The sequence below is a fragment of the Muscardinus avellanarius genome (genome assembly GCF_963383645.1).
Source record: "Muscardinus avellanarius genome assembly, chromosome: 9".
NCBI classification, from domain to species: Eukaryota; Metazoa; Chordata; class Mammalia; order Rodentia; family Gliridae; genus Muscardinus; species Muscardinus avellanarius.
In genome coordinates, this window is record NC_137795.1 from 106,390,913 (window position 1) to 106,415,297 (window position 24,385).

A 24,385-nucleotide genomic window follows, 5' to 3' on the forward strand; every position below is an offset into this window, starting at 1 on the left:
GTGGTCAGACGTGAAGCGATTTCTAAAGTTTCCTCTACGAAATGTTGTTAATGGTTGATGCAAAAGTGAGACTTCGAGGGATGTAGACATGCCTTTGAGATTCTAGATGTGAATGACTCGATAGATGTCAGCATCACTGACTGAAATGAGATTGCACAGATACAAACAAAGTTAGGAGTAAAATCAAAAGATGAAGTTTGTATTCACTTAGTAATGCCCCTCATGTATTCAAGTGTATACATCAAGGAGCCAATTGGTACAGAAGTTAAAAGCTCTCATTAGGCATGGGGCACACCTGTAATCCCAGTGCTTGGGAAGCTGAGGCAGGGGATCTAGGTTCAAGACCAGCCTCAGCAGCGTAGCAAGACTCTCACTAGCCCAGTAAGAGAGACCCTGTTTCTAAATTTAAAAAATAAAATAAAAATAAAAAGGATGGTAGTGTAGCTCAGAGGTAGAACACATTCAATTCTGGGTTCAAAGGTGTAGTACACACACACACACACACACACAAAATGTCTGGAGCTCTCATAGGAGGCCTTTGCTAGAAATATAAATTCAGTCTCTCATTCAGAGCCAAAGACTGGGCCCTGGAGAATCCCAGCACTTGGAGTTATAGGAGTTACAAAAAGGCCAGCAAATGAAGTGCAACTCAGACAAACACCGCGAGTTCAAATATATTCATAGGCTGGGACAATTGAGGTTACTCATGCCTTTGACAAAAAGGAGTTCTTGTGGACACAGGGAGGGGATTTGAGGTTGCAGTTGATTGAGGTGGAAGGAGCTTGACTAAACAAATCTTTGGAGAAGTTCAACTGGGAAAGGGATCAGAGAAACGGGTCAGGAACTGCCTCAGGGAGTCAGAGTCCAAAAAAGGAGAGTTTTGTGGTTCATGATAGAAGCAGTGGATGCCTGAATGTTGAAAGGAGTAGTTCGGGAGGGGCGAAAGTTGACAATTAGGAGGTGAATAGAGATCAAATGGGAAGGGTACTTGAAAGAAGAGCTTGGATATACTGCACATGCATACAGAAGTCTTTTCATTCTGGGGCAGAAAACTGGGAAAGCATTTTATAAGGAGTTACAGCCAGGCATGGTGGCATACACCTTTAATCACAGTACTTGGGAGGCTGAGAAATGATCAAAAGTTCAAGGACAGCTGCAGCAAGGAATGAGACTCTCATGAACCTAGCAAGACCCTGTTTCAAGATAAAAATAAGCTGGGCGTGGTGGTGCATGCTTGTAATCCCAGTATTTGGGAGTTCCCTTCAGTTTCATTAGTATATGGATGGCTCAAAACACTTTATTTACTTCTTTACCAAAGTAATTTTTAATTTCTTTTTTATCGGTGCATTGTAGTCAGATGTCTTAACGGGGTACAAGATGGTAGAGGCATACATGCACATCACTCATTTAGCCCTTCCCATTTCCTCCACCTTCTCTCCTCAGGTTTGGTTTAGTGTGGACTTTGATATGTTTATGAATGTACATCATGTACATTAGGGAATTAAGTAATTTGTTTTGATGGAGAAAATAAGGTAACTACAGTTTAACTTTTTTAATAATACGAAAGAGAATACAGTAAAATATATACTTTTCCCTGACCCAGGTCCTCTCCGTGGAAGGCACTGTTGTTATAGTCATGAACCACTGTTACAGTATTTCTTTCAAAACTATTTTCATGGCAGCACACATTTGTAATCCCTTGATTTGAGAGGCTGAGAAAGGAGGATCACAGGTTTGAGGTCAGCCCCTCAAATCTTACTTAGACCCTCAGCAGTATACTTAGCTAGACCTTGTTTCAAAATGAAATATAAAATACAAAGGGTTAGCGATGTAGCTCAGAGGTAGAATGCCTTTGGATTCAGTCCTCACCTGTGTATATACCTGCCCATAAGTACATAAATATATTTGTATATATTCTTTTGACATATGACACCATTTTCATCTAGATAGAGTTACAAAATAGATGCTCCATTTCTGCTTGTATCACTCACAGGCCCAAGAGGGGAAAGAACAGCTTTTTTAAGGTTTTCTGAGGCAATCAAGATGTTTTAACATAAAAATAGAGTATGAAGCACAGGGTCAGCCAACTGGAGAGAAGCCACTTTTCACTGGAGGACACAGCAGGGGCTGAGGTGAGCTCACAAAGAAACAAGCCAGGGAAATCAAGAATCCGCCTTCTCCCTGCCCTCCTGGCTCCTGGAAGGTCTCCTATTGGCTAAACCAGTGTGATGTCAGAGGCTTTGGGATCTCTCTGTGATTGGCCTCCTCCAGAGCAGCAGGGGAGAGATGAAGGATGAGTGTTTAGAGGGGCTGAGGGAAGTGTCTGGCCCTCCTGTATGGTATCGCCAAAGTCAATTTACTCCTCACACAACAGCCAGAATGATTCTCATTTAAAACAGAGGGAGGCCTTCCATAAACTCTAATCTGTTCCCGGTCTTCTCCAGACAATATATCTTAGAGACTGTGCATTATCAATACACACAGATCTGACCTGTCTCTGTAACAGCTGTCAGGGTTCCCTGGTCTGTCTTAATTTATTACTATGTTCCTAACCAGTGGACGTTTCCCCCAGTTTGGGACTGATAGAAACCATACTGCAGTAAAGATTTTTAAAGGATGATTTTGTGAACATGTAGGAGTGGAGTTGCAAGATAAATTCTTAGATATGAAGTGGTTGGGTCACAACATATGAAAATTTGAAATCGATAGACTTTTTCCAGTTCTTTCAATTATGTGCTGGATCCAGAAGGTGTGAGAAGCCTTTTCCATTAAATATTAGAATCAATGAAAACTTATTGAAATTTAATGTTTTGCTCCTTTGATTATACATTCTGTTGAATATTTTTCTTGTATTTAAAAGTCTTGTGTAGCTGGGCATGGTGGCACACGCTTGTAATCCCAGCATTTGGGAGACTGAGACAGAAGGGTGACAGTTCTGGACAGCCTCAGGTACCTAGTGAGGCCCTCAGCAACTCAGTGAGACCTTGTTTCAAAATAAAGAATAAAAAATTGGGCTGGGTAGAATGATCCTGAGTTCCCTCCCCAATACCACAAAATAACAAACAAACACAAAAATCATGCTATTTCCTTGTGTGGTTGACATTCATACCCTTTGCTCAGATTTCAATGGAATTTTTATGATTAAGATTTCGTATAGCATAAAGAAAATATTTGTCTTTAACATATTAAATAGTGCCTCCCAATTTCTTTGTTACCCATGTTAGACTGTGCCTCCTAACTTGTCACTTGTTTTTGAAATAGATTATATTTGGCAATATATATATATATATATATATATATATATATATATATATATATATATATATTCAAATTTATTATTGAACCTGGAAGCTCAGAGATCTTGGATTTTGTCTTCATTAGAAACTCCTTCTATATTAACAGAGTATAGAAAGCATTTCACCATACTTTATCGTGTTTAATTTCTGTCTTAAATTTAAATCTTTTATAACTCTGGAATATATCTTAATGAATGGGATAGGGGACCTCTACTCTTTCTCATATGAGTAGCTGTTTGTTTCTCATTATTTCTTAATTAATCCATTTCACCCACTGGCAACAGGCCACCATTAGCATATTTAATTTGGTATGCCTTTGAATTAATTTCTAAATTTCAATTTAGTCACATTGATCTATTTTTGTCCTAATGTACCCATAATTTTATTTATTGTAGCCTGATCAAGTGTTTTTATTATCTACTAAGAATAGTCATGTTCTGCTCTAGTTTCTACACCTCTGTGTTTGTCCTTCCATTTCAATTTTAGGATTCACCAACACTTTTCTAATTTCCTGTGACTAATGCTTGTGGTTGCCTTCCCCTGAAGAAACACAGGTTCCTGGGATGTTTAACCCCTTCTTTCTGTCATCTTCCTCCTCTCTAACTACATTTTTCTAAGTACATTTTTCTCTTCTACTTTATATCCAGTCCCAAACATGTTCTAATCTGCTTCTTCCTTTAGTATTCAAAAAACCAGCAGGCCACAGTGAAATGAAAGGAATCCATAGAAAAGATGCATGTAATTCAAACTTGATGCTTAAAACAGATATAGCTCATGGAGATTTATCTCTTTGCATTGCAAACCATTTGCCTTTCAGCCAATATTTTTGCATATATTTATTGTTGTTACATCTTCCCCTGAAGGGGATGAGACTGAGATAAGAATTAATAATTTGGGGGAAGCGATGTAGTTTATGACTCTTCTACCTTTAGCTCATTTGAGGAAAAAATATAACAGATTATGAGTTTAAATTTAAAACTCACTGTTCTAAGGGTTTTGATTGGGATTAAAATTTCTTTGTTATATAAAGAAAGGTCATTAACTCATACCTAAAATTCCACTATTTCTCTCCAGTTCCCTAAAGATGGAATACTCATGGAGTTTTTAATTAATTTGCTGCCAAATAACAGATAATGGCAGAAAATAGATAATAATATAACCCTAAAACCCCCTTTGATTTTTGATTGAGTAACAGATTGATAAGGTATCCCCTAAGACCCCTTTGTTTCTTTGGCCAAGTAATAGGTTAATAATGATGTAGCTTCTCACCCCCCTTTGTTTCTTTGCAGTTTCATTCTACTCTGAATTCATACAATCTTCTACAGGAACCATTCAAACAACTACTTAGTTGGTATTGCCTTTAGCTCTCTCTTTTTGGTACATTCTGCATATTGTTTATTCCTTAATTAACTTAAAATGTCTGTTTATCATGTAACTTTAATTTTAAGACTGCCAATGTCTCTGCATGGCTTATAAAATTGCTTTAAAACCCATTTAGTAAAAAAAAAAATTCTGTTAGAGACCAGGAAAATAAATTACCACATAGCCCTCTGATGGTCTAATTTTGAGTATAAATAAAATTCAAAACTTTTAAGGAGTGGAAGAAATATATATCATCACACAAGTCGTTTATTACAATTAAGACTTCTTGATAAAAACTTTTATAAAAAGCTATATTTTATTATATATAGTAGGTTCTTGATAAATACATATTGAATGAATAAGCAAAGCTATGTTCTCCGGGTAATTTTCTAATGTAATAATAAATACCTCTACAACCTGAATCCAACCTATGCTTATAAACTCAGTATGTATTAGTTCTAATGTTTTCAGTCATAAGTAATAAAAGACAATTCATAACGACTTAAATAAAATTAAACCTAAAAGCCGCAAATGTGTTGTGTCTTAACAAGAAAGCAAAGTATAGATCAATGTCAGGGTAAACCAACCGCAGTTCTGTTTTAGTTAGGATATATTTGTAGTTGAAATAAAGATTAAATTAGTATCTTAAGTCATAAAGGAGTTTATTTCTGTCTTATATAAACATTTGGGTGGGTGGCCTGGGCTGATGCGTTCCCAGAAACCAGACTCCTTGGCTCCTGTCTTGTGTTATGACAGGCTGCTGACATGTCCTCCATACAGGGTCATAATAAGAGGAAGAGTGCCCATGCGCTCAGGTGAAGGGTTAATCCAGACAGTGCACACAGCACTTTAAGTTCCTTGAACCCACAGGCCTTCTAATTTAAAGAAAACCTGTTGGGGGTATCTTCAGCTGGTGTCAAGTCATAAAGGCTATTTCTCTAAAGGGGATTGAACATTCAAAGCAACAGTGTGCAATAGCTTACTGACTTCATTAGAAAGTCTGCTTCCTTGCTTTTTGGTGTCTTGGGGACTGGAATGGTCTCCCCTTCCAATAGCACGTGGCATGGTGAAGGGGGAGGGATGCCTGAGCAGGAGCAGATGCCTAGAGGAGAAGACTGAAAGGGCTGCCCACTGTCCAGGAGGCATCTGGACCGTGAGAGCAAACTTCTGCTTTTGGAAAACTCACCAATTCACTTCTCCAAATCCATTCATGGTGCTTACCTAGACTGGCACCGACGCTTGCCTTCCTCCCTGTGGGAAAGTGATCCCTTCCCCCCATGCTGCCCAAATATAAATGACCTTTTACCCAAATCTAAACCTTCTTTCAAAGATTGGCATTTACATGAAGCCTTAGTACATCAAAGACCTAATTCCATACCATTATTTTATATATCAGGTACATGTGTAGATCTGAATTATAATTAAATTTCACAAATTAATATAGTCTCTTGAAGACTAAACTTTCCTTTCTTCCTCATTTCTTCAGAGTTTGTTTTAGAGTTTGGAGCAGGCAACTGACCAATGATAATTGACTTGCTGTCATTTGTTGACGTGTGTGTGTGTGTGTGTGTGTGTGTGTGTGTGTGTGTGTGTGTGCGCGCTTGTGGTACTGGGGATGAAACTCAGAGGCATTCTACCTCCAAGCTACACCTCCAGTCCTATTTTATATTTTATTTGGAAACAGGATCTCACTAAGTTGCTGACAGCCTCAATTAGCTGCTGAGGCTGGCTTGAACCCTCAATCCTCCTGTCTCAGCCTCCCAAGTACTGGGATTACAAGCTGGGCCACCACGTCTAGCTATTTGTTGACATTTGACACAGTTTAACCTGGAGACAGGTGAAAGGATTGCTGTCTTTTCAGATTCTTCCCTGTGTGGATTCAATCTCTCTAAAGATGCCTTATTCATAAAACAATAGGGACTATATTGTAGAAGTAAAACTCTATGTAAATTAACAAAGTAAGATAAAGTGATCTCTGGTTTATTATAATAAAAACAATTTATAAAACAGAAAAGCCGAGTTAAGGTGCTTATATTGCAAGACTAAAATTTATGATTATTGTAGTCAGTGCAGAAATGTGTAATTGTTGGATATATGTGAACCAAAGATGCTTGATTATTTTTTAATGTAAAGTTTGGGGAAAATGTAGGAGGTAAAATAAATAGCCCTCAGTTAAGTATTTCCATAAATAAATGCCTATTGAAGGAGCACCATCAATATAATGTTAACATTTCTCTAATATTAAGTTATGTAGTAATGAAATATTAAATTAGACCCCAGAATTATAATTACTTCTCTATTCAATTTCCAATTGAACAGAAGAAATAAAAGGCAGTGATATATGCTCTAAAGAAAATATGCTCTCAACTAAAATTGAAATCTAATTAGTATGAGAATAAAAGTACTAAAATATTGTTGATATCAATATAGAGGGCACCACAGAAGGAAACTCCACTGTGTTTATGGAAATACATCTGAGAGCCAGAACTATGAAAAACGGTATTTGGAAATGCAAACATTTTAAAGGGATTTCTTGTCTTCATAAGCAAAAATAAAATGTGGTGCTGAGATAAAGGGAAAAACCCTAAGTTCAGGAGATAATCTGTACTGCAATGGTAACTTAAAAATCAGTTAAAAATAATTTTACAGTAGTTCCGAAACAACCAATCAGTAACCTTGAAGAGTTCTTTTCTGTTCTGAGGTTTAAGAAGAAGGCATATTTAACATCCAGGTGTCAAATCTGCTTTAATCCAAAAGCAAATTAAATATCCCGGCAGGGGTCTCTGTGTGAGGGCTAAGCAGGGGGAGATGTTAGCTGACTGCCATGGAGAATGCTGGACTGGATGGAATGCAGCTGCCCCGACATGCAGCGAGCTCCTTCCGTGAATTAGACGAAGTCTACGGTCAGGTTCTGAAACGATTAAACTGACTCGGTGAGATTAGGAGATTAGTTTATGTGACTCTGAGTGAGTCAGATGAGAAGCAGCAGGAGGGCCTACGAAAAAAGGGGTTCTGGGAGACAGAACTGGACAGATGAAATTTGCCTTGCTCCTCCTGCCTGCCCTGCGCCTGCCTGCGCCCCTCCTAGGCTGCCCTTTGTAGGCTGCCTCGCCTCCTGCTGCCTCTGTTCTCCTGGGAGCCCCTCTGTGGAGACCCTCCAGACTCCAGGGCCTCCTCATTCCTGGAGAGGTGTTCTGACCTGGAACCCCGGCATCACCTGAGAGCATGTTAGACTCTCAGACCACCCAGCCCTCCAGACTCAGAATCTGCCTCTTATAAAAAATGACAATTCTTATGCACATAAAAGTTTGAGAAACACTGCTTTTGAATGCGGGGGTTCTCAGGAAATAAATGACAGCAAGCAAGCTATTCTGATAAATGCGCCACTAATATTTACTATTATTTCATACCAATTGAGCATATTTCCATGTGGCTGGATTTCTGGAGTTGCAGGGTTTTACACAACCAAATTATTGGGTTTTACACAACCAAATTATTGTTTTAAAAGTAACACAAAATTTTAACTTGAATTTTCTTTTAAAATATTTTAGACAGTGCTGGGTTTAAACTTAGGGTCCTGTGCTAGGCAAGTTCCTCCGCCACTGAGCTGTAGACAAACTCTTCTTAACCTTTAAACACTCTAGAGGAAGCATAAAAATCTTCAAAGTTCTTTGAGGATTTCCAATGTATTCAGTTACTTTGTCACACTCACATTTTTTAGATTTGAAATAAAATCAATATTTCTCTCCTTTTTCCCTTCCTCTCTTTCTCTCCTCCTCCTCCTCTTCTTCCTCTTTTTCTTTCTCTTCCTCTTCCTCTTCTTCTCTGTCTGTCCTAGGAATTGAGCACAGGGGCATTCTACCTTGGAGCTATACCCGCAACCTAGTTTTTTTTTTTTTTTAAACAGTCTCACCGAGGTGCTGATGGTCTTACTAAATTGCTAAGTCTGGCCTTGATCCTGTGATCCTATCACAGCCTCCCAATTACTAGGATTCGAGGCATGCATCATCAGACCATCTAGCTTGAAATAAAATTTCTTCTACTATCACTGACGAAATCTGTAGTATTCATAAACTACAGAGTGAGCTCCCTGCCACAAACAAATCTGTTGCCACTTGCAATTTTTTATATCTGCTAACCCCAATTATCTCAACACTTTGTAATTAGAATCAAGTACAGAAAAAAAAAAAAAGATACTTTAAGTGGAATGAAACTGTTGGCTGCCATCCATAACCTTGAATTCTTATATCTATCTAAATAAGTACTCTGTGTCGATTCATTTTATAATAAACAATTTTTGTACCTATAAATTTTCAAAATACAGCTTTTATTTTATGCACTGGGATACAAATAAGTTTCATTAAAATAGAAGGGAAAAGGAGCATGTTGATTATAAGCATTCTGCATGGCTGTAACTGGGAGGATCATTGTGGCTGCGTCTGGACGTAGGGCTGCCTGGCTGCCTGGAGCCAGAGTAATTGGCTGCCATCTCTTCCCCGGGAGCCTTTGATCACAGCAAATTGACACCTGCCAACTGTTCTCCGAATGTTCCAGATCCTGGTCAAGCCCTTCTTAAGTAGAAGCAGCCGAGTCATTTTGATTCACTTTTGATGTGAATCAAACTTTCAAGCTCAGACATGCCAGGAAACAAATTATATATTTCCTGTGCCCTACTAGATGAATTAGTTTATGAGACCACTAGTCAGAGGAGTCTGAATAGGAGGCTTAAAATCCTAAGTAAAATACTGCGCATTTCTCACAGTGAAGGAGATGTTGCCTCTGAAATTACTTTTAAGTCCTGGGTGCCATAATTTTCCAGCATTTCTTCCTTCTGTTTCTTCAGTCTGTCAGAAACTTATTGTGTGTGAGGCACCTTGTTATGCAAAGAACTGGAAGATAAATCCAACTAGGAGCAGCAGCCTCCCTTCAAAGGAGATGGATGCCCCAACACATAATTACTAAGCAATGTGATAAGCATATATAGGTATGTGCAAATGGTCCTTCGAGAACAAGGGAGAAGAATAAGTGATTAGTAAAAGGGCACTAGGTTAATTTTATTTTGTTTTACTTGGAAACTGGTCCTCGTGGTTAAAATATCTGGTGATAAGATGGTAGGGTTGGAAATTACATTTGGATGAACTTGATTTGGAAATAAAATGGTTCAAACGGTTACAAATTAAAATGCCAATAATCTGTATAAAGAGAAGGCTGATTTTAGAATAGTAAGAAATAAACATTAAAATATTTTTTAAAAATCCTCTAAGTCAACATAATCACTTTTAAAGAAATCCCCAGTACTGAATTTTAGAAGTGTTATTGCCACATGATGGTTCTGCTCTTCCCAAGCACAAGAACTCACCGGTCTTTTCATCCCTGGGACGTGGATTTCCTACTCTGAATTGGAATCTAAATGTGCATTATTTAGAGCACATTTAGATTCCAACTCAGTTTCCTTTTGCTACTCAGCACACTTCTACACCTCCTCCTCCTGAATTAATTGATATAATGAGCTGATGTAAATGGCTTTCTTCATTAGGCTGAGCTAATATTAACTCACAATAATTTAGCAAGTAAATATCCCACACAAAATCATATACTGACTGAATTTCAAAACGAAGCATCAGGGGTGTTTTAGTTTCCTGTGGGTCTGGAGTGTGCTCCTTTGCTTCTTAACTTGCAGAGGGGGAACACTGTTGGTGTGAACACCTGCTGCGGTGGCCCGTGGCAGTATGGCAGCATGGTGGCTGTGCCAGTGGCCCTACCAGCCCTGGACCACCCACTGCTCACTGTTACACTTCCTTCTTGCATTCCCAGAATTGCTACTCAATATTTTAATCATAAAAATACATCTGTAACCTTTATTTGTATAAAATATGCTAATCTGTATTAAGCACTGAGTTTATCCTCCACCCCCACATAGGTCCAAATATCTGTGGCATGCCATAGTGCTTTATGAGTTACCAGATGCTTCCTGGTATTGTATTTTGCATGAATCTCATCCCTATTTCAGTTTCTACCTGTATTATGAGTTTTGTCCAGGGGGACCCTATTTGTAGTACTCATCACACCAAGCCCAAGTTACATGGGACTTAGATATATGTTAAATGTAGAGTGAATTATCCAGCCCTCAAGAAAATCTGAGATTGTGCTTTGTCTTCTATTGTATCCTCCCCTAGTAATGATCCTGTGCTCCTTTCTTCCTGATAGTCCTGTGTATTTGTTGAAGCCCAGCATTAGACCTTTCAATCTATACATGGTCTCACACAAAACATCCCACAGTGCTTTATTTGTCTGTGTTTCCTGCCATGTTTTATTTCTGCCTCTCATTACAGTTCTTGTATATAGTACATCAACCTTCATAAGTAGTAAATTCTTGCAGTCTTATTCTTCTATTTTTATGGTACTGTGCATACAGCGAATGCTCAATAAATATTTGTGGCACGAGTACTGGATTATTAGGAACCATGGAGGAACAGGTTACCTGTGTAGAGCCGGGGGTTCCGTGTCATGTAAGCTGTGTGTGCCACAAACAGTTCTAGGCACGGCAAGTGGTAAATAAAAAATACAAGTTGGCGAATAATCTCTGAGGCCAGTTCTATCAGATTTTGCAGCAGGAAGCTACTGGGGTGTTCTGATTAAGAGATTCCACAAAAGGTGGCTCTCTATCAACCCATTGCCTGAGGCCCACTATTCAATAGTCTGCTAGTTTGAGGGGCTCTTTGTATTTTGGAAAGTTTCTTATTAAAATCTAGGCATCCTCTGTGAATGCCAATCCATGATGAATAATGCCTTTCTTTCAACCTGTGAGCATCGTAAATGGCATTATAAAGGAGCAGGTCATGGGAAAGTCAGAGAGATGAATTAGTGGGACCAGAAGAAAGGAAAGAGTTTGTGGCATTGAAACCTGAACGTTCCAGACCATACTTCATTTACCACTGTGAAAGGAGGTTGAGGCTATGAAACTGTGCCTGGAAGCTGTGTTCCAGATACTTAGAGCTTCCATTTCTTGGCCCTTTCGTTTATAGCTATTAGTTACGTATGTCATGAACATTACCTCTAAACCTAATATGGTACATGCACACAACTGAATTCAGCATAAAACAGGATGGGATCTTGTCGTTTGAGGCAGTATGGTTGGAACTGAAGATCATTATGTTAAGTGAAATGAGCCAGGCACAGAAAGACAAGTACCACCTGATCTCACTCATGTGGAAAGCAAATAGCGGATTCCCTGGAAATTGAGGGAACAGCAGCTACGGGGCTGAGCGGAGTTGGTAGGTAGGCGAAAATGTTCATCAGTAGTTGACCAATAACTTTGTTGATCCTGCAGTTAGACAGGAACAAGAAGTTGCGGTGTGCTATTGTATAGGAGAGTGACTGTGGATAACAATTATGTGTTGTGTATTTCAAAAAACAGGAGGAAAGGGTTTTGGACACACTCACCATAAATAAATGTATCAGGAGCTAGATATGTTTAACATTTAATATGTGATTTAAATATTACACAATAATGATATACATATTACACATATGATTTAAACATCACATATCATTTAACATATGAGTTAATTCCTGAATAACAATGATTTAAACATTACATGATGTAAACACGTATCAAAACATCACATGATACCCCGTTATGTATAATTTTGCGGTTCTGATATATCACCTTAAAAATAATTTAAAGTAAAAAATTTTTCAAAAGTATTTGTAAAATAGGTATAATTATCCCATTTTTCAAATGAGAAAAATGAAGTTTAGAAAGATGAATTCAAGCCGGCGTGGTGGCGCATACTTGTAATCCCAGCATTCGGGAGGCTGAGACAGGAGGATAGCAGTTTGCCAACAGCCTCAGCTATTTAGGCCCTTCACAACTCAGTGAGACCCTGTTTTAAAATAAAAAGTAAAAATAGGAAGCCGGGCGTGGTGGCGCACGCTTGTAATCCCCGCTCTTGGGAGGCGGAGACAGGAGGATCGCGCAGGTTCGAAGCCAGCCACGCTGGCGTAAGAGACCCTGTTTCAAAAATATAAAATAGGTCTGGGAGCGTAGCCCGGAGGTAGAAGGGCTTCCAGGAACCCCAGTACCACAAAAAAAAAAAAAGTAAAAATAGGGCTGGGGATGTTGCTCAGAAGTAGAATGCCCGTGGGCTCCATCCCCAGGACCACAAATGAATTTACCACAATTAGCTATATAATAAATGGAAAGACAGCTTTAAATGCAAATCCCCCCTTGATTACCTTCACCGCCTATTTTAGTAGGGAGCTTTAATGATCCAGCAGGGGACAGGGTGAGGTCTTTTAGAGGCTTAGAAATCTTTCCTTTAAGCCTGGCATGGTTGTGCACACTTGTAAGCCCACCATTCAGCAGGTGGACACCTGAGGATCGCGGTTCAAGGACAGCCTCCACTACTTAGGGAGATCCTTCGCAACTCAATGAGACCCTGTTTCAAAACAAAAATAATTAAAAAGACTGAAAAGTAGGGTCGAGTGGGTGTAGATTTGAGGTACAGTGTCCCTGGGTTCCATCTTCAGTGCCACACACAAAAAAAAGAAAAGAAACCTTTCCTTTATCCACGTAGTGTATTTTCTTTGCTGCTACCATGACATCATTTACCAAACTCCAAATGTGATGGAAAGCCCAGTACTTCCCCTCTCTAGGTCCTGGCCTCAGTAAAGAGGAGGCCATACCAGGAAGCAAGATGGCTGACCGTCCATCTCTCACCGAGAAGACACTTAGCTAGCATTTTCGTCTTTGCGTCACGGGGAAGTGGAAAGAATCCATGTTCTCTCTGCAAACGAGTCCCTCGACCATGCGCCGGCATCTACCATTTACTCAAAATTGGGAAGCACCGGGCCGGCGATACATCATCTTATGTGGGCCTGGCACCTTCCATCATGAATCATATTAATCTGCTTAAACTAACAAGGATTAATTGCCTCAGTAAGGCAAGCTGGCATCAGAATGATATATTGCCCAAACAGCTTGGAATTCGGCCACTCATAAATCTCGTTTGTTTGTGGGTTTATTCCTGTTTGTCTCTTTCCCTGACAGATGTGTGCCCAATCACTGCGAACACGGCGGCAAGTGCTCCCAAACCTGGGACAGCTTCAGATGCACTTGTGAGGAGACGGGATACAGCGGAGCCACCTGTCACAACTGTGAGTGCCAGTCCGTCTCCCTGTCTTCCCGTAATTGTGTGAGCATCACAGGTCCTCAGCTCCGCTCCAAAGCTCAGCAACCAGAATCATCTACATACTGCACTGTTTGATTTTCAAAGACCTGGAGTCCCTTGTCATTACTCCAGAAAACAGTACTCTAGTTGTCAAAATATATTTCCTCATGCCTAATGACTCAAAAAGAACCAGGGTTTTCCAGCGTTCTTTATTTGAGGTGGAAAGCAGAGCTTGGATTCACCTCTGTGTGCGGAGGCCATGTCTGTCCAGATAGATTGTCTGGGAAATTGTGTTAATGTGATGTCTCTGACAGGGCTCTCACTTATCAATTCATCAGAAAGAGAGACACACACACAGGATAATTTGAACATTTAGTTTCTGGACAATGGTTGCCTCTTGCTTAAGTCCAGGTATTTGACTACCTTTTTTTTAGATTAAAATAAATGATTCAAAAAGTCGAATAAAGCCCAGCAGAGTTATATATGTAGAAATACAAGAATATAAAATTTTCAAAATATTAAAAATAAATAACATGCAAAAATGATTGATGAAAGAAATACAGAATGTGTCTTTTTTTACATAGCTTTATCCTGACCAGTAAAATAAAATCAAACTTAAAAATTCAAAGCATATTTTAATATGTGAAAGCTAATTCTAAAATTGTGCTACTAATTTTCCAATAATGTTTTGCTGCTGTTACAAAGTACTTTTTTAATGATAAATTATACTTCTTTATGTACACATAGAAAAATATGGAATGCCTCACGAATTTGCATGTCATCCTTGTATAGGGGCCATGCTAATCTTCTCTGTATCATTCCGATTTTAGTATATGTGCTGCCAAAGCAAGCACTACAAAGTACTTTTTAAATGAAATTTTTCATAAAACATACAGTTGAGAGAAGGTCATCTGTTGTATCATGTGCATGCATCTGTGCATATGTGTAAGTATGTAGGCAGATGTGTGTAAGGAGGCCAGCAAAAAGAATAAAAAAGTGATTTGATTTTTCTTCTCATATGCTGAAACACTGAAACTAATATCTAAACTCTCTAATTATACAAATTGATTTCTCTTTACTTTTAGAAAATGAAAAAGTATTCTCAGAGTAGAGTCCTGGGGACAATAAAAATGCAATATAGTTCTCTGAGCCTTTCTATATTATTATTTATAGCAACATACAGTAAAAACAAAATCTTGTTTAGCCTATACTGGTAAGACCTAAACAAAGAAAAACTGTAATTTATTTGGGTTTACATAGCTTAGGGAGATATAAAAAAAAGAAGAGTTAAAAGGACTTTTTGGTTCTTTTTTACCATACTGGGAATGTAACCCAGGGCCTCGCACACAGTAGGAAAGTGCTTTACTACTGAGTTACTCTTCAGCCTGAGGTAAAGATGCTTTAAAAAACTAACATTAACAGGAAGATGCATAAATGAATCAAAATAGACAGTAGATTCATCCTTCTAAAATACTTACATATAGAAAAGTATTTTAATGAATAAAGAGCAAAATTGATTGATAATAAATTAAATAGAAGAAAATTGTAACTAGCATCATTTATCATCGACTACACCAAAATGTTGACTTTTGGTATATGATACTCATTGTGTGCAATATAATGCTCAAATGAGTCAGTTTGGCAAATTGTGATTCTTCACTTCATCAGTAAAATTTGTATCACATATTTCACATGCTATATTTAATTATGAGACCTTGTTTCTGAAATATAGGCATGCCAACTAAGGACAAATAACAGAAAATTGGTGGTGGATATAAAGGTATTTTTTAATGATTGTTTTGGGACTGAATTGCAAAGCTAATAATATTTAAATAGCTATTTCCATCATTAAATTCATCAGAAAGAGAAAGAACTCTAGAAACACTTGCTACCGGTTAAGTAGTTACTTTTGTTTCTTAAGAATAATGACTGCAATATTAGAAATGCTCTCATTGTGAGTGTATGATTCCAGAGGCCAGCTCTAAATGTAAAAGAGAAAAATTATCTCATATCCTACTGTCCCTTTCTACTTGATCCTTGGTCCAGTTTTGCGTCATAAAAGTAGAATTACTATTTTTAATAATGGAAGCCTGATCCCTGGTTGTCTTCTCTAAGTGAAGCGAATGTTGTGAACGTCAAGTGTGTGGGGACGTAGAAGGTGGAAGATCATGTTTCATAATTCAAGGAAGGGTTTTGCTTCGAAGAATATACCTGGTAGTTTATTGAATGAAGGATATTTGCTTTCTAATAGCCTGAAAGATTCACTACATCTCTTAGTACTATTTAAAAATCAGGGCAGGGGGACTAGCACAGCATGTATACCAACATAATGTGGTAAGATATAAGGTGCCAATACCTTTGATACAGAATGGGCGATTTTGCTTGTGACTGCATCACTAGCTGTGTTCACAGCAAAGACACTAACATGAGAAGACCCTGCCTTCTGACGCTGGCTCTGAGATGGCTCTGCCTGTGCCTAGCTAGGCATCATGGGATTTTTCTGGGACTTCCTGGCCTCCTGTTGATTGGATGGTAGCTAAAGTCTCTTAGACTTCAAAGGTCAAAGAGTTGACATTTCACGTTGTTTCTTCTGTGTTCCGTGGTTTGGAACTTTGTTAATGTTATAGGTTGAACATCCCTAATACAGAAATCAAAACTGCTCTAAAATCTGAGTGCCAATGTCATGTTTCCAAGTTTTCAGGTTTTGGAGTGCTTTGGATTCTAGATTTCTGGCTTAGGAATGCTTAACCAGTAAAAGCTATGCAAATACCCAAAATCAAAATAGAAAAACTCTGAAAGCTAAAACACTTCTAATCCCAAGCATTTTGGATAAGGGGCACTTTTTAAACAGAATAGTTTACCTTAGTTTTTTGTTTGCTTATTTTTCAGAAGACAAATAATTTATTCTGAGAAGAAATCATGTTAATTTTTAATAGTACTATTCAAAAAAAAAAAAACCTAGATCAGCTAACTAGAATATAACTAAACATTTGTTAGAGCTTCAAAGGTTGCATTTATGCTCTAAAATATTTTAGCCATTTTTTCCCGGTCAGGATGGTCAGGATGAAATAGAAATTTGGGGGGTGATAAAGGATCGTCCAGGTTAGGTGAGCCAGGAAAGCCTCTTTGCTTGGTCACACATTCTGGCTTAGAGCTTGGCTCTACTACTCACTTGTACCCTTGGTACCTGAAACTCTTTGAGCTTTGGTTTCCCGAGTTGTGAAATGGATACACTTAACTGTGCCCACCTGGGGAAGTTGGAGTGGGATTAACTGAGAATGGTCCCCAGGATTCCTTGGGAAGAGCCTGCTCACAGGCAGTGCTGAGTCCGTAACATCCTATCTCATTCCTTTTAGAGCAACTGTCCCTTTGCTCAGAATTTCTATAACAATAATTGTCCCTGTCACACAATATGTCACTTAATGTCATGTTACTGTACATTGTTGGCTATCATTCCCATGACAGATTTTGGCATAAAGTAAATGATTAATTTCCATGGTGTTTTTTTTTCCCCCAAAAGAATTGAAGAACATTACATAAAATGTGGATGCCTCTTATAATTCTAATTGTTTGTTAGTTTTCTTGTATATATATAAAGACCTTGTTTCCACATAAATTGTACACAGGATTCAGAGGATTGTCACTTACAAATCATCCCTTTTGGGATCCAGAATGTCACCGTTTTGTAGGAAGCCCTGCAGGGAGAGCCAGAGGCCCTGAGATGGTCAGATCAAAGGAGAAGGAAAGCCAGGTTGTATAGTCTGAAAACAAGAGTATCATTTGTGACAAAATGAAAATATAACCAAATCATCACACTTTTATACTTTTAAAGTTTTCTTAGGTGAATATTCTATTCTCGATGAAATTTGACGAACTGCAAAGTAGTATATCTGAGTATAAAATCATGACAGAAAGGAGTAAAATGATCAGGTAGACTTGTTTGTTAGTTATACAGACCCATCCCTGCCTCACCCTCCCAAAAGTGTAATGTGTCTTTCCTGAGAAAAATCTCATCTTGATACCTGCAGTCTTTCCTCTTAGTGGTGCTATATAGATACATTTCAGGCATCTACAAGCTTGCTTTTCAATACCCTAAATGCTCTTTAGGATGTAATTATCATCTTAATTTTTCCACATATGTTCCTTACACTTTCACAATTATGGTCCTCATTTACATAAATTAAAATCAAGAAGCTGACTCTTTTCTCAGGGCTTAATGGATATATTTTTTTCTCCTTAATTTGCTGCTAGATCCTCTCTTGGACCTCAGTCATTCTTACAGGTATTATTACTTTTACAGAGAACTGCCCTAAACTTTTCCAGAATATCATAAATACTTTGTAAACGTCTAGATCCTTAACAATATCAATAAAGTACAAGAGAATATTTGATACTTGACATGATAAGCATTATTGTTGGAAATCTCTGAGAGAGAAAGAAGAGAGGAGAATGAGAGTGTGTGTGTGTGTGTGTGTGTGTGTGTGTGTGTGTGTGTTTCTGAAGATTGAGCCCAGGTGCATTCTACCTCTGAGTTAGAGCCTCAGCCCTATTTTTAATATTTTATTTTGAAAAAATTCTCATTGAGTTATAAAGGTCTCACTAGATTGCTGAGACTGGCTTTGAGCCTGCAATCTTCTATCTCAACCTACCAAGTACTGGTATTACAAATATGCACCACCATGCCTGGCTAAAATTTCTAAGAACTCTTAAATACCAGATATGTATTCTGAGAGAAAATATGTTTCCCAGATATCTTTCTTTTAAAGGAGATATATCTGACCCAGATATATAGATAGGACTATCCCAGAGATAGTAATCTGAGATAAAATAGATGACTAGTACAGATCCCTTCCTATTTGATTTTGTTGTGATTTTTTTTTGTTTTTGTTGTTGTTGTTTTGTGGTACTGGGGAGTAAATCCACAAGCATTCTACTTTTCAACTATATCCCCAGCCCTATTTTATTTTGTAATTTGGAAAAGGGTCTCACTAAGTTGTGGAGGGCCTTGCTAAATTGCTGAGACTTGCCCTGAACCAGTAACCCTCTTGCCTCAGCCTCCCAAGTACCAGGATCACAGGAGTGTGCCACCATGCCACACCTGGATAATTTTCAAAGTGTGGATTTCTGAGTTTTGAAATGATAAGGAGGAGTAAGTCTCAATGCTGCCACATAACACATGTGTAACGTGTTTACTAGCCTGTATTAGAGAAAAATTTAAATATGGGAAAGCAAATACTCTACATGGCATTAGTTATAGCTATTACCCTAGGTCTGTAAACTTATAAACCATGATACTACACATTACTATTGCCCAAGTAAACAGTGCAGACAATTTCAGTGGCCCATACCATGCTATTTACAGTCCATTATACCAATAAGTAATTTAACCCACAGTGTAATTCTTAAAGGAAATGCAATTCTACTTGCTATAGTCACAGCAGCCTAGGGTGTGATGCTTAGATTTACTGGTGCTAAGAAGCCTCCATATCTCTGTTGATTCAGAACTTACACAATTGAGGCATCAAGGATGACAAGTTGGAGTTTGAGCATTGCTACCAAAGAAGCAAATCATTGGATAGGATCAGGTTGCATATCTAAAATAAAATTGATATATTTGGCCTTCTAGAATTGGATTCTGTCCTCAGCTAGAAGTTGAGCTGGCCTGTGAGGTCGCACTTGGCATGGCTGTCCTTTAACCCATCTTCTTAGTCCTGATGGTTAGTTTTGCATTTATTATTTGTTATTCTTCCTAGATATTCAATGAAAGATTGTTTATTAACGTGCTTTGTACATTTATAAAACATTCTCTTTTTCATTTTCTTTTTTGTTTTTGTTTTTCTCTTTTGAGATGAGGTCTCCTTGTGTTGCCCAGGCTGTCCTGGAACTTGCAATCATCCTGTTTCAGCTTCCCAAGCTGTTAAAATGATAGGCATGCACCATTGTGCCAAGCTTATGTCTTCATTTTTAAGAATTTTTAATAAGCTACTAATTCTTATAAACAGCCAGTCAAATTTTATTTTGCTTATAAATTATAAACTCATAATAAGCATTGATAAGAGTATTTCATTTAGGCTGGATATGGTGACACATGCCTGTAATCCTGTTAATAGGGAGGCTGAAACAGGAGGATCCCAGGTTCCAGAGTCAGCCTCAACAACTTAGACTATCAGCAACTTAGCAAGACCCTGTTTCAAAAATTAAAAATAAAAGGGGCTGGGATCCAAAAATATAGCCTAGAGGTAGAATGCTCCTTGGATAAATCCTTGCTTCTAAAAGAAAGTAAAACAAAAACTCTTCATTCAGTACATAGACCATATCTTCATATCAATGATTCTCAAGGAAAAGATCAAAGGTTGCCTCAATATTTAAAGCAATGCTCTCTGAAAAGATAAAAGGCTTTATTAGCAAATATAATGGCTGGAGTGGCCAATTTATATGCATAGAGTGAATTTGCTCTCTCCGGTCTAGGAATGGTTTTCAGTAACCACATTGTGCTTGTTATTGAATGATCAACTACCAATTCCTCCAGCTTACCTCCGGAGCCACTCTGACACCAGGGCCTACTTGAGCTGCTCAATGCATCCTGTCATTAGAGAGTGGCTACAAGAGACAACTGCAGGACTTGTATTCCCATCATTGCTTAATAATTTAGAATATGTTCATGAATATGCTCAAGGATAAATTCATTTCACATACAGGATAGATGCTGGGATGTGGGAGGAAAACAAGAGGGCAGGGATATTAGGATGGTATTCTAAATAACCCCTTCCAAAGAAGTGTATACATTATTAGAAATAAAAGCGCTATGCTGGAGAAGTAGCTCAGAGGTAGAGAGCTTGCCCAGCATGCTCAAGCCCCTCGGTTAGATCACAAAAAAGTCATATTTGTTACAGTTGGCTGTGGTGGTGCACTCCTGTAACCTCAGTACTTGGGAAGTTGAGCCAGGAGGATCACAGGTGTGAGGCCAGCCTCAGCAAATTACTTAGACCCTGTTTCAAAATAAAAAAAATAATTAACAAAAAAAAGAAATGAATGTGCATATCAGAGGTGAAATTTCCCTGGGTTCAATGCCTGGTACCCAAAATGAATACATACACTTTAATTGCCTAGGTTTATTCTTTTCAGTTTACAAAATATGGATGACTGTGGATCATAAGAGAAACAGTTTTATCTGTTCCAAATGGACAGAGGCAAGCAAGTTCTTAATTGTGATTATTTTATCACAACAATTTTGCAATTTTAAGCAGTTTCAGTTTTACAGATTGTATTTTTTAATTCTTTGCTTTACTTCTATTCTGTGGTTGTGTTTTCTTTTCCTTACCAGACAGACAGGGAGAAATCCACCCTGAGCATGGTGTTGGCGAGATGTCACAGCTTTTAAAAGAATGTGTACAGTTAAAATAGTAAAGCCCTGGCTGGGTTGTGTGTGTTCTTAGGGCCAGAAGCTCACATTCTCACCAGAGATAAAGCACCGGGGCGGGGGGGGGGGGGAGAAATGGCAAGTGACGTCTACTCCCTGTAATCACACTTATTACAGAAAGATACCATTGTCCCACAATTCCTTCCTTCCTATGTCACCTGTCATCTGTAGATAAAGGGAGATAGAAAAATATGGGAAAGTGCTACCTGTGTAGACATGTTGGGAGGAAATTTTAAGGCTAGTCTATCTTTCAGCTACAAGCAAATAAATACATTGGATTAAAATTATGCAGGTCATTTGGAGAAATACAGCCTAAGGACCTTTACATTTCTAAGGCAGCCAAAATTTCAAATTAATCCCTTCTTTCATGCTTTTGGAACTATGGCTAAGATTAAACATAGAAAGAAAGGATTTCATTTCAGTTTTACAAAGACTCAATAGTTTCAAAATATGTTTTTTTCCCTCTCTTTGAACCTGTGCAAAAACATTGATCTGCAAATGCATATTAAGAAGCAGTGTGCCACAGAGACAGGCTGTGATATCACAAAATTCTCCCAGGCTAGAAAATGCCAGAACCAGGTTCTGAGGGAAGCGACATTATTCATTAGACCCCCCCACTCCCGATCTGTTGCTTGAATCCCAGTGAATGTCTTATCCAAGGTTCTGAGTACAGAGAGAAGAGAATGGAAAACACCTATCTCTACACATTTGTCAAGTTTGGTTACAGGGGAAAAGAATAGAGGAGAAGAGTCTAGTTTAATTTGAAGATAAGGAAGGAAATTTCAGAGATGTTTGTATCTACACAAAAGAAAAGAAAGGAGTCTTAGAGTTTAAATTAGCCGGCAGCTCTCCTTTGGCCTTAATTTCTCCCAAATCAAAGCATGTTTTCCTTTTATATTGACATCAGTCACTAAATTCTTATTGTAAGTCTTTCCTTTTACAGAATAAGTGTACAGGATTAGTTCTAATTCATAGACAGTTCCAATTCATTCAATAATATGTGTCTATTTGTAAGCAGTCTATGATGTGAATACAGAAAAGTAGAGAAAACCCTTTTCCATATGGAGTAGACAAAGTGGTCAAAAAAGGAAATCGATAACTAGCTAGGAAATATTAATATATTAGAGGAAGGTAGCAGATGTTCCTTTGTCAAACTTGTTTTTAAATGCCAGTATGTACAATGTGAGTAAGTAAGAAAAAAATCACACTCAACCAGAGTCCCAGCCCAGTGAACATCAGAATCATAAGTAAAGCTGCATCCCAAAGGGAAACCTCCAATGTTGTACCCCTAGGGACTTACACAGCCACGATGAAATCCAAGGGTTTGAGATCTTGTGGTTCAACCCAGTAAAGGTGGAGTGGTGACAGAGAGTACCACACTCTCCAGAGACTCAGAGCTATGCTCAATAACAGTGTAAACAAGGTCGCAGCCCGCATGGGAAATCATCCAGCTGGACGCCCGTAGGGTCTCGCACAGCCCCAGTCAACACCCCAGGTCAGAGACTTCCCGATACAGCCTGGAGAAAGCAGGAGAGGGGGCTACTGTTGGACATAACAGAAGTTCTAACAGACTCAGGATATGATCAGCAGAAAATGTGGGTAGAAAATCTAGATACACCCAACTAATAGAAGCTCTGGGATCACCACAGGCCACCCAATTGTGGCAAATGTGGAGAAGTCAGACCAGACCAGCCCTAGCTGTGAAGAACAGAGACTCCTACATTGAGTTTGGTCTCAGAGACATACATCACTAGGGCTGGCAGAGAGAGACCGAGACTCCAAACCAGTGGAAAGTGTGAGGGTGACCTGCACTTAATACCTGACACAGCCTGAATGGGAGTGGCCATCTACATAGACTTCGTAGGCAAATTCTACATTGGTTACTAGACTACTTTATCCTTACTATCTCTAATATCTATGCATCTCTATGATACTACTGTATCAAACTCATACTTTCATTCTATTCGACTCTGAGATTTTACCCTATTCTTCCATTTACTCCTGCACTTCCCTCCTAACTCAGTTTTCACGGTTGAATACAATACAAACTGCCCTTGGATATACCTGGTGACACCTAGAAACTGAGAGAAATACATCAAAAGCAACAGAGGCAAACTTCTGAAATCATGAAAAGGAGGAAGAACAAAGGAGCAATGAACACCCACCACTCCACAACTATAGAATCTGATAACACAGAACTACAGAGTTCTCCAGAAGGCCAAATCAGAAATGTAACTGTAGAATTAATACAGGAATTCCAAAAAGAATTTATAGAGAGTCTGAAAGAAATAAAGGATGCAATCACTGAAGTAAAGGCATCTATTCAAACAATAAACAATTGCTTAAGACCACATGGAGAGCAGAATCTCTCTCCGAGAAGATGATCACTCAAAAAATGAACACATAGTTTATAACATACAAAAAACCATTCGACAGCAGAAATTAGACATTGAAGAAATATGGGCCCATCTTAAAAGAGCTAATTTGAGAATAATTGACACATAGGAGGGAAAAGAAGGTGAAACAAAGGGGTGTAACAATCTTTTCAAAGAAGTAATAGAAAATTTTCCAAACATAGAGCAAGAGATTGACACACACAGGTCAGGAAACTTATAGAACCCCATTAGACAAGATCAGAGAAAAGGTTCCCCATACCACATAATAGTCAAATTGACCAATGTAGAATACAAAGAATCTTAAAGGCAACAAAAAGAAAAGACAAAGTGACATTCAGAGGGAAACCAATTAGAATCACTCCAGACTTCCCAAACTAAGTCATGAAAACCAGAAGGGCCTGGAGTAACATATTCCAAACTTTGAAATAAAACAACTTGCAGCCAAAAACTTCCTACCCAACAAAGCTATCTCTCAAATTAGATGAAGAAATAAAGTTTTTCCATGACAAGCAGAAGTTGAAGGAATTTATGTCTTCAAAACCCAGCAGTAGAGAAAATACTCACAAAGATTAACTACAAAGAAGAAATAAGAATTACACACCAGAACCAGAGAAACAAGACTTTCCATCCAGCAGACAACTAAGAAGAGAAGAACAAAGAATATTTCATACAGAAGTAAAATCTCAACATGCTGGGAATTAAAAATCATCTTTCAATAATCACACTGAATGTAAATGG

The 24,385-nt window shown here is 38.3% G+C and overlaps 1 protein-coding gene across 1 annotated transcript in view; it reads left to right on the plus strand.

The window, feature by feature from the left end:
- The window catches only part of CNTNAP2 (contactin associated protein 2), a gene marked incomplete at both ends in the record, with an annotated part of 1,557,236 nt that overhangs the window by 662,265 nt on the left and 870,586 nt on the right, over positions 1–24,385 (plus strand). Inside the window, one exon of the mRNA XM_080701281.1 lies at positions 13,711–13,817. Within this exon, the coding sequence (XP_080557407.1) occupies positions 13,711–13,817 (107 nt within the window). The remainder of the gene's footprint in view (positions 1–13,710; positions 13,818–24,385) is intronic.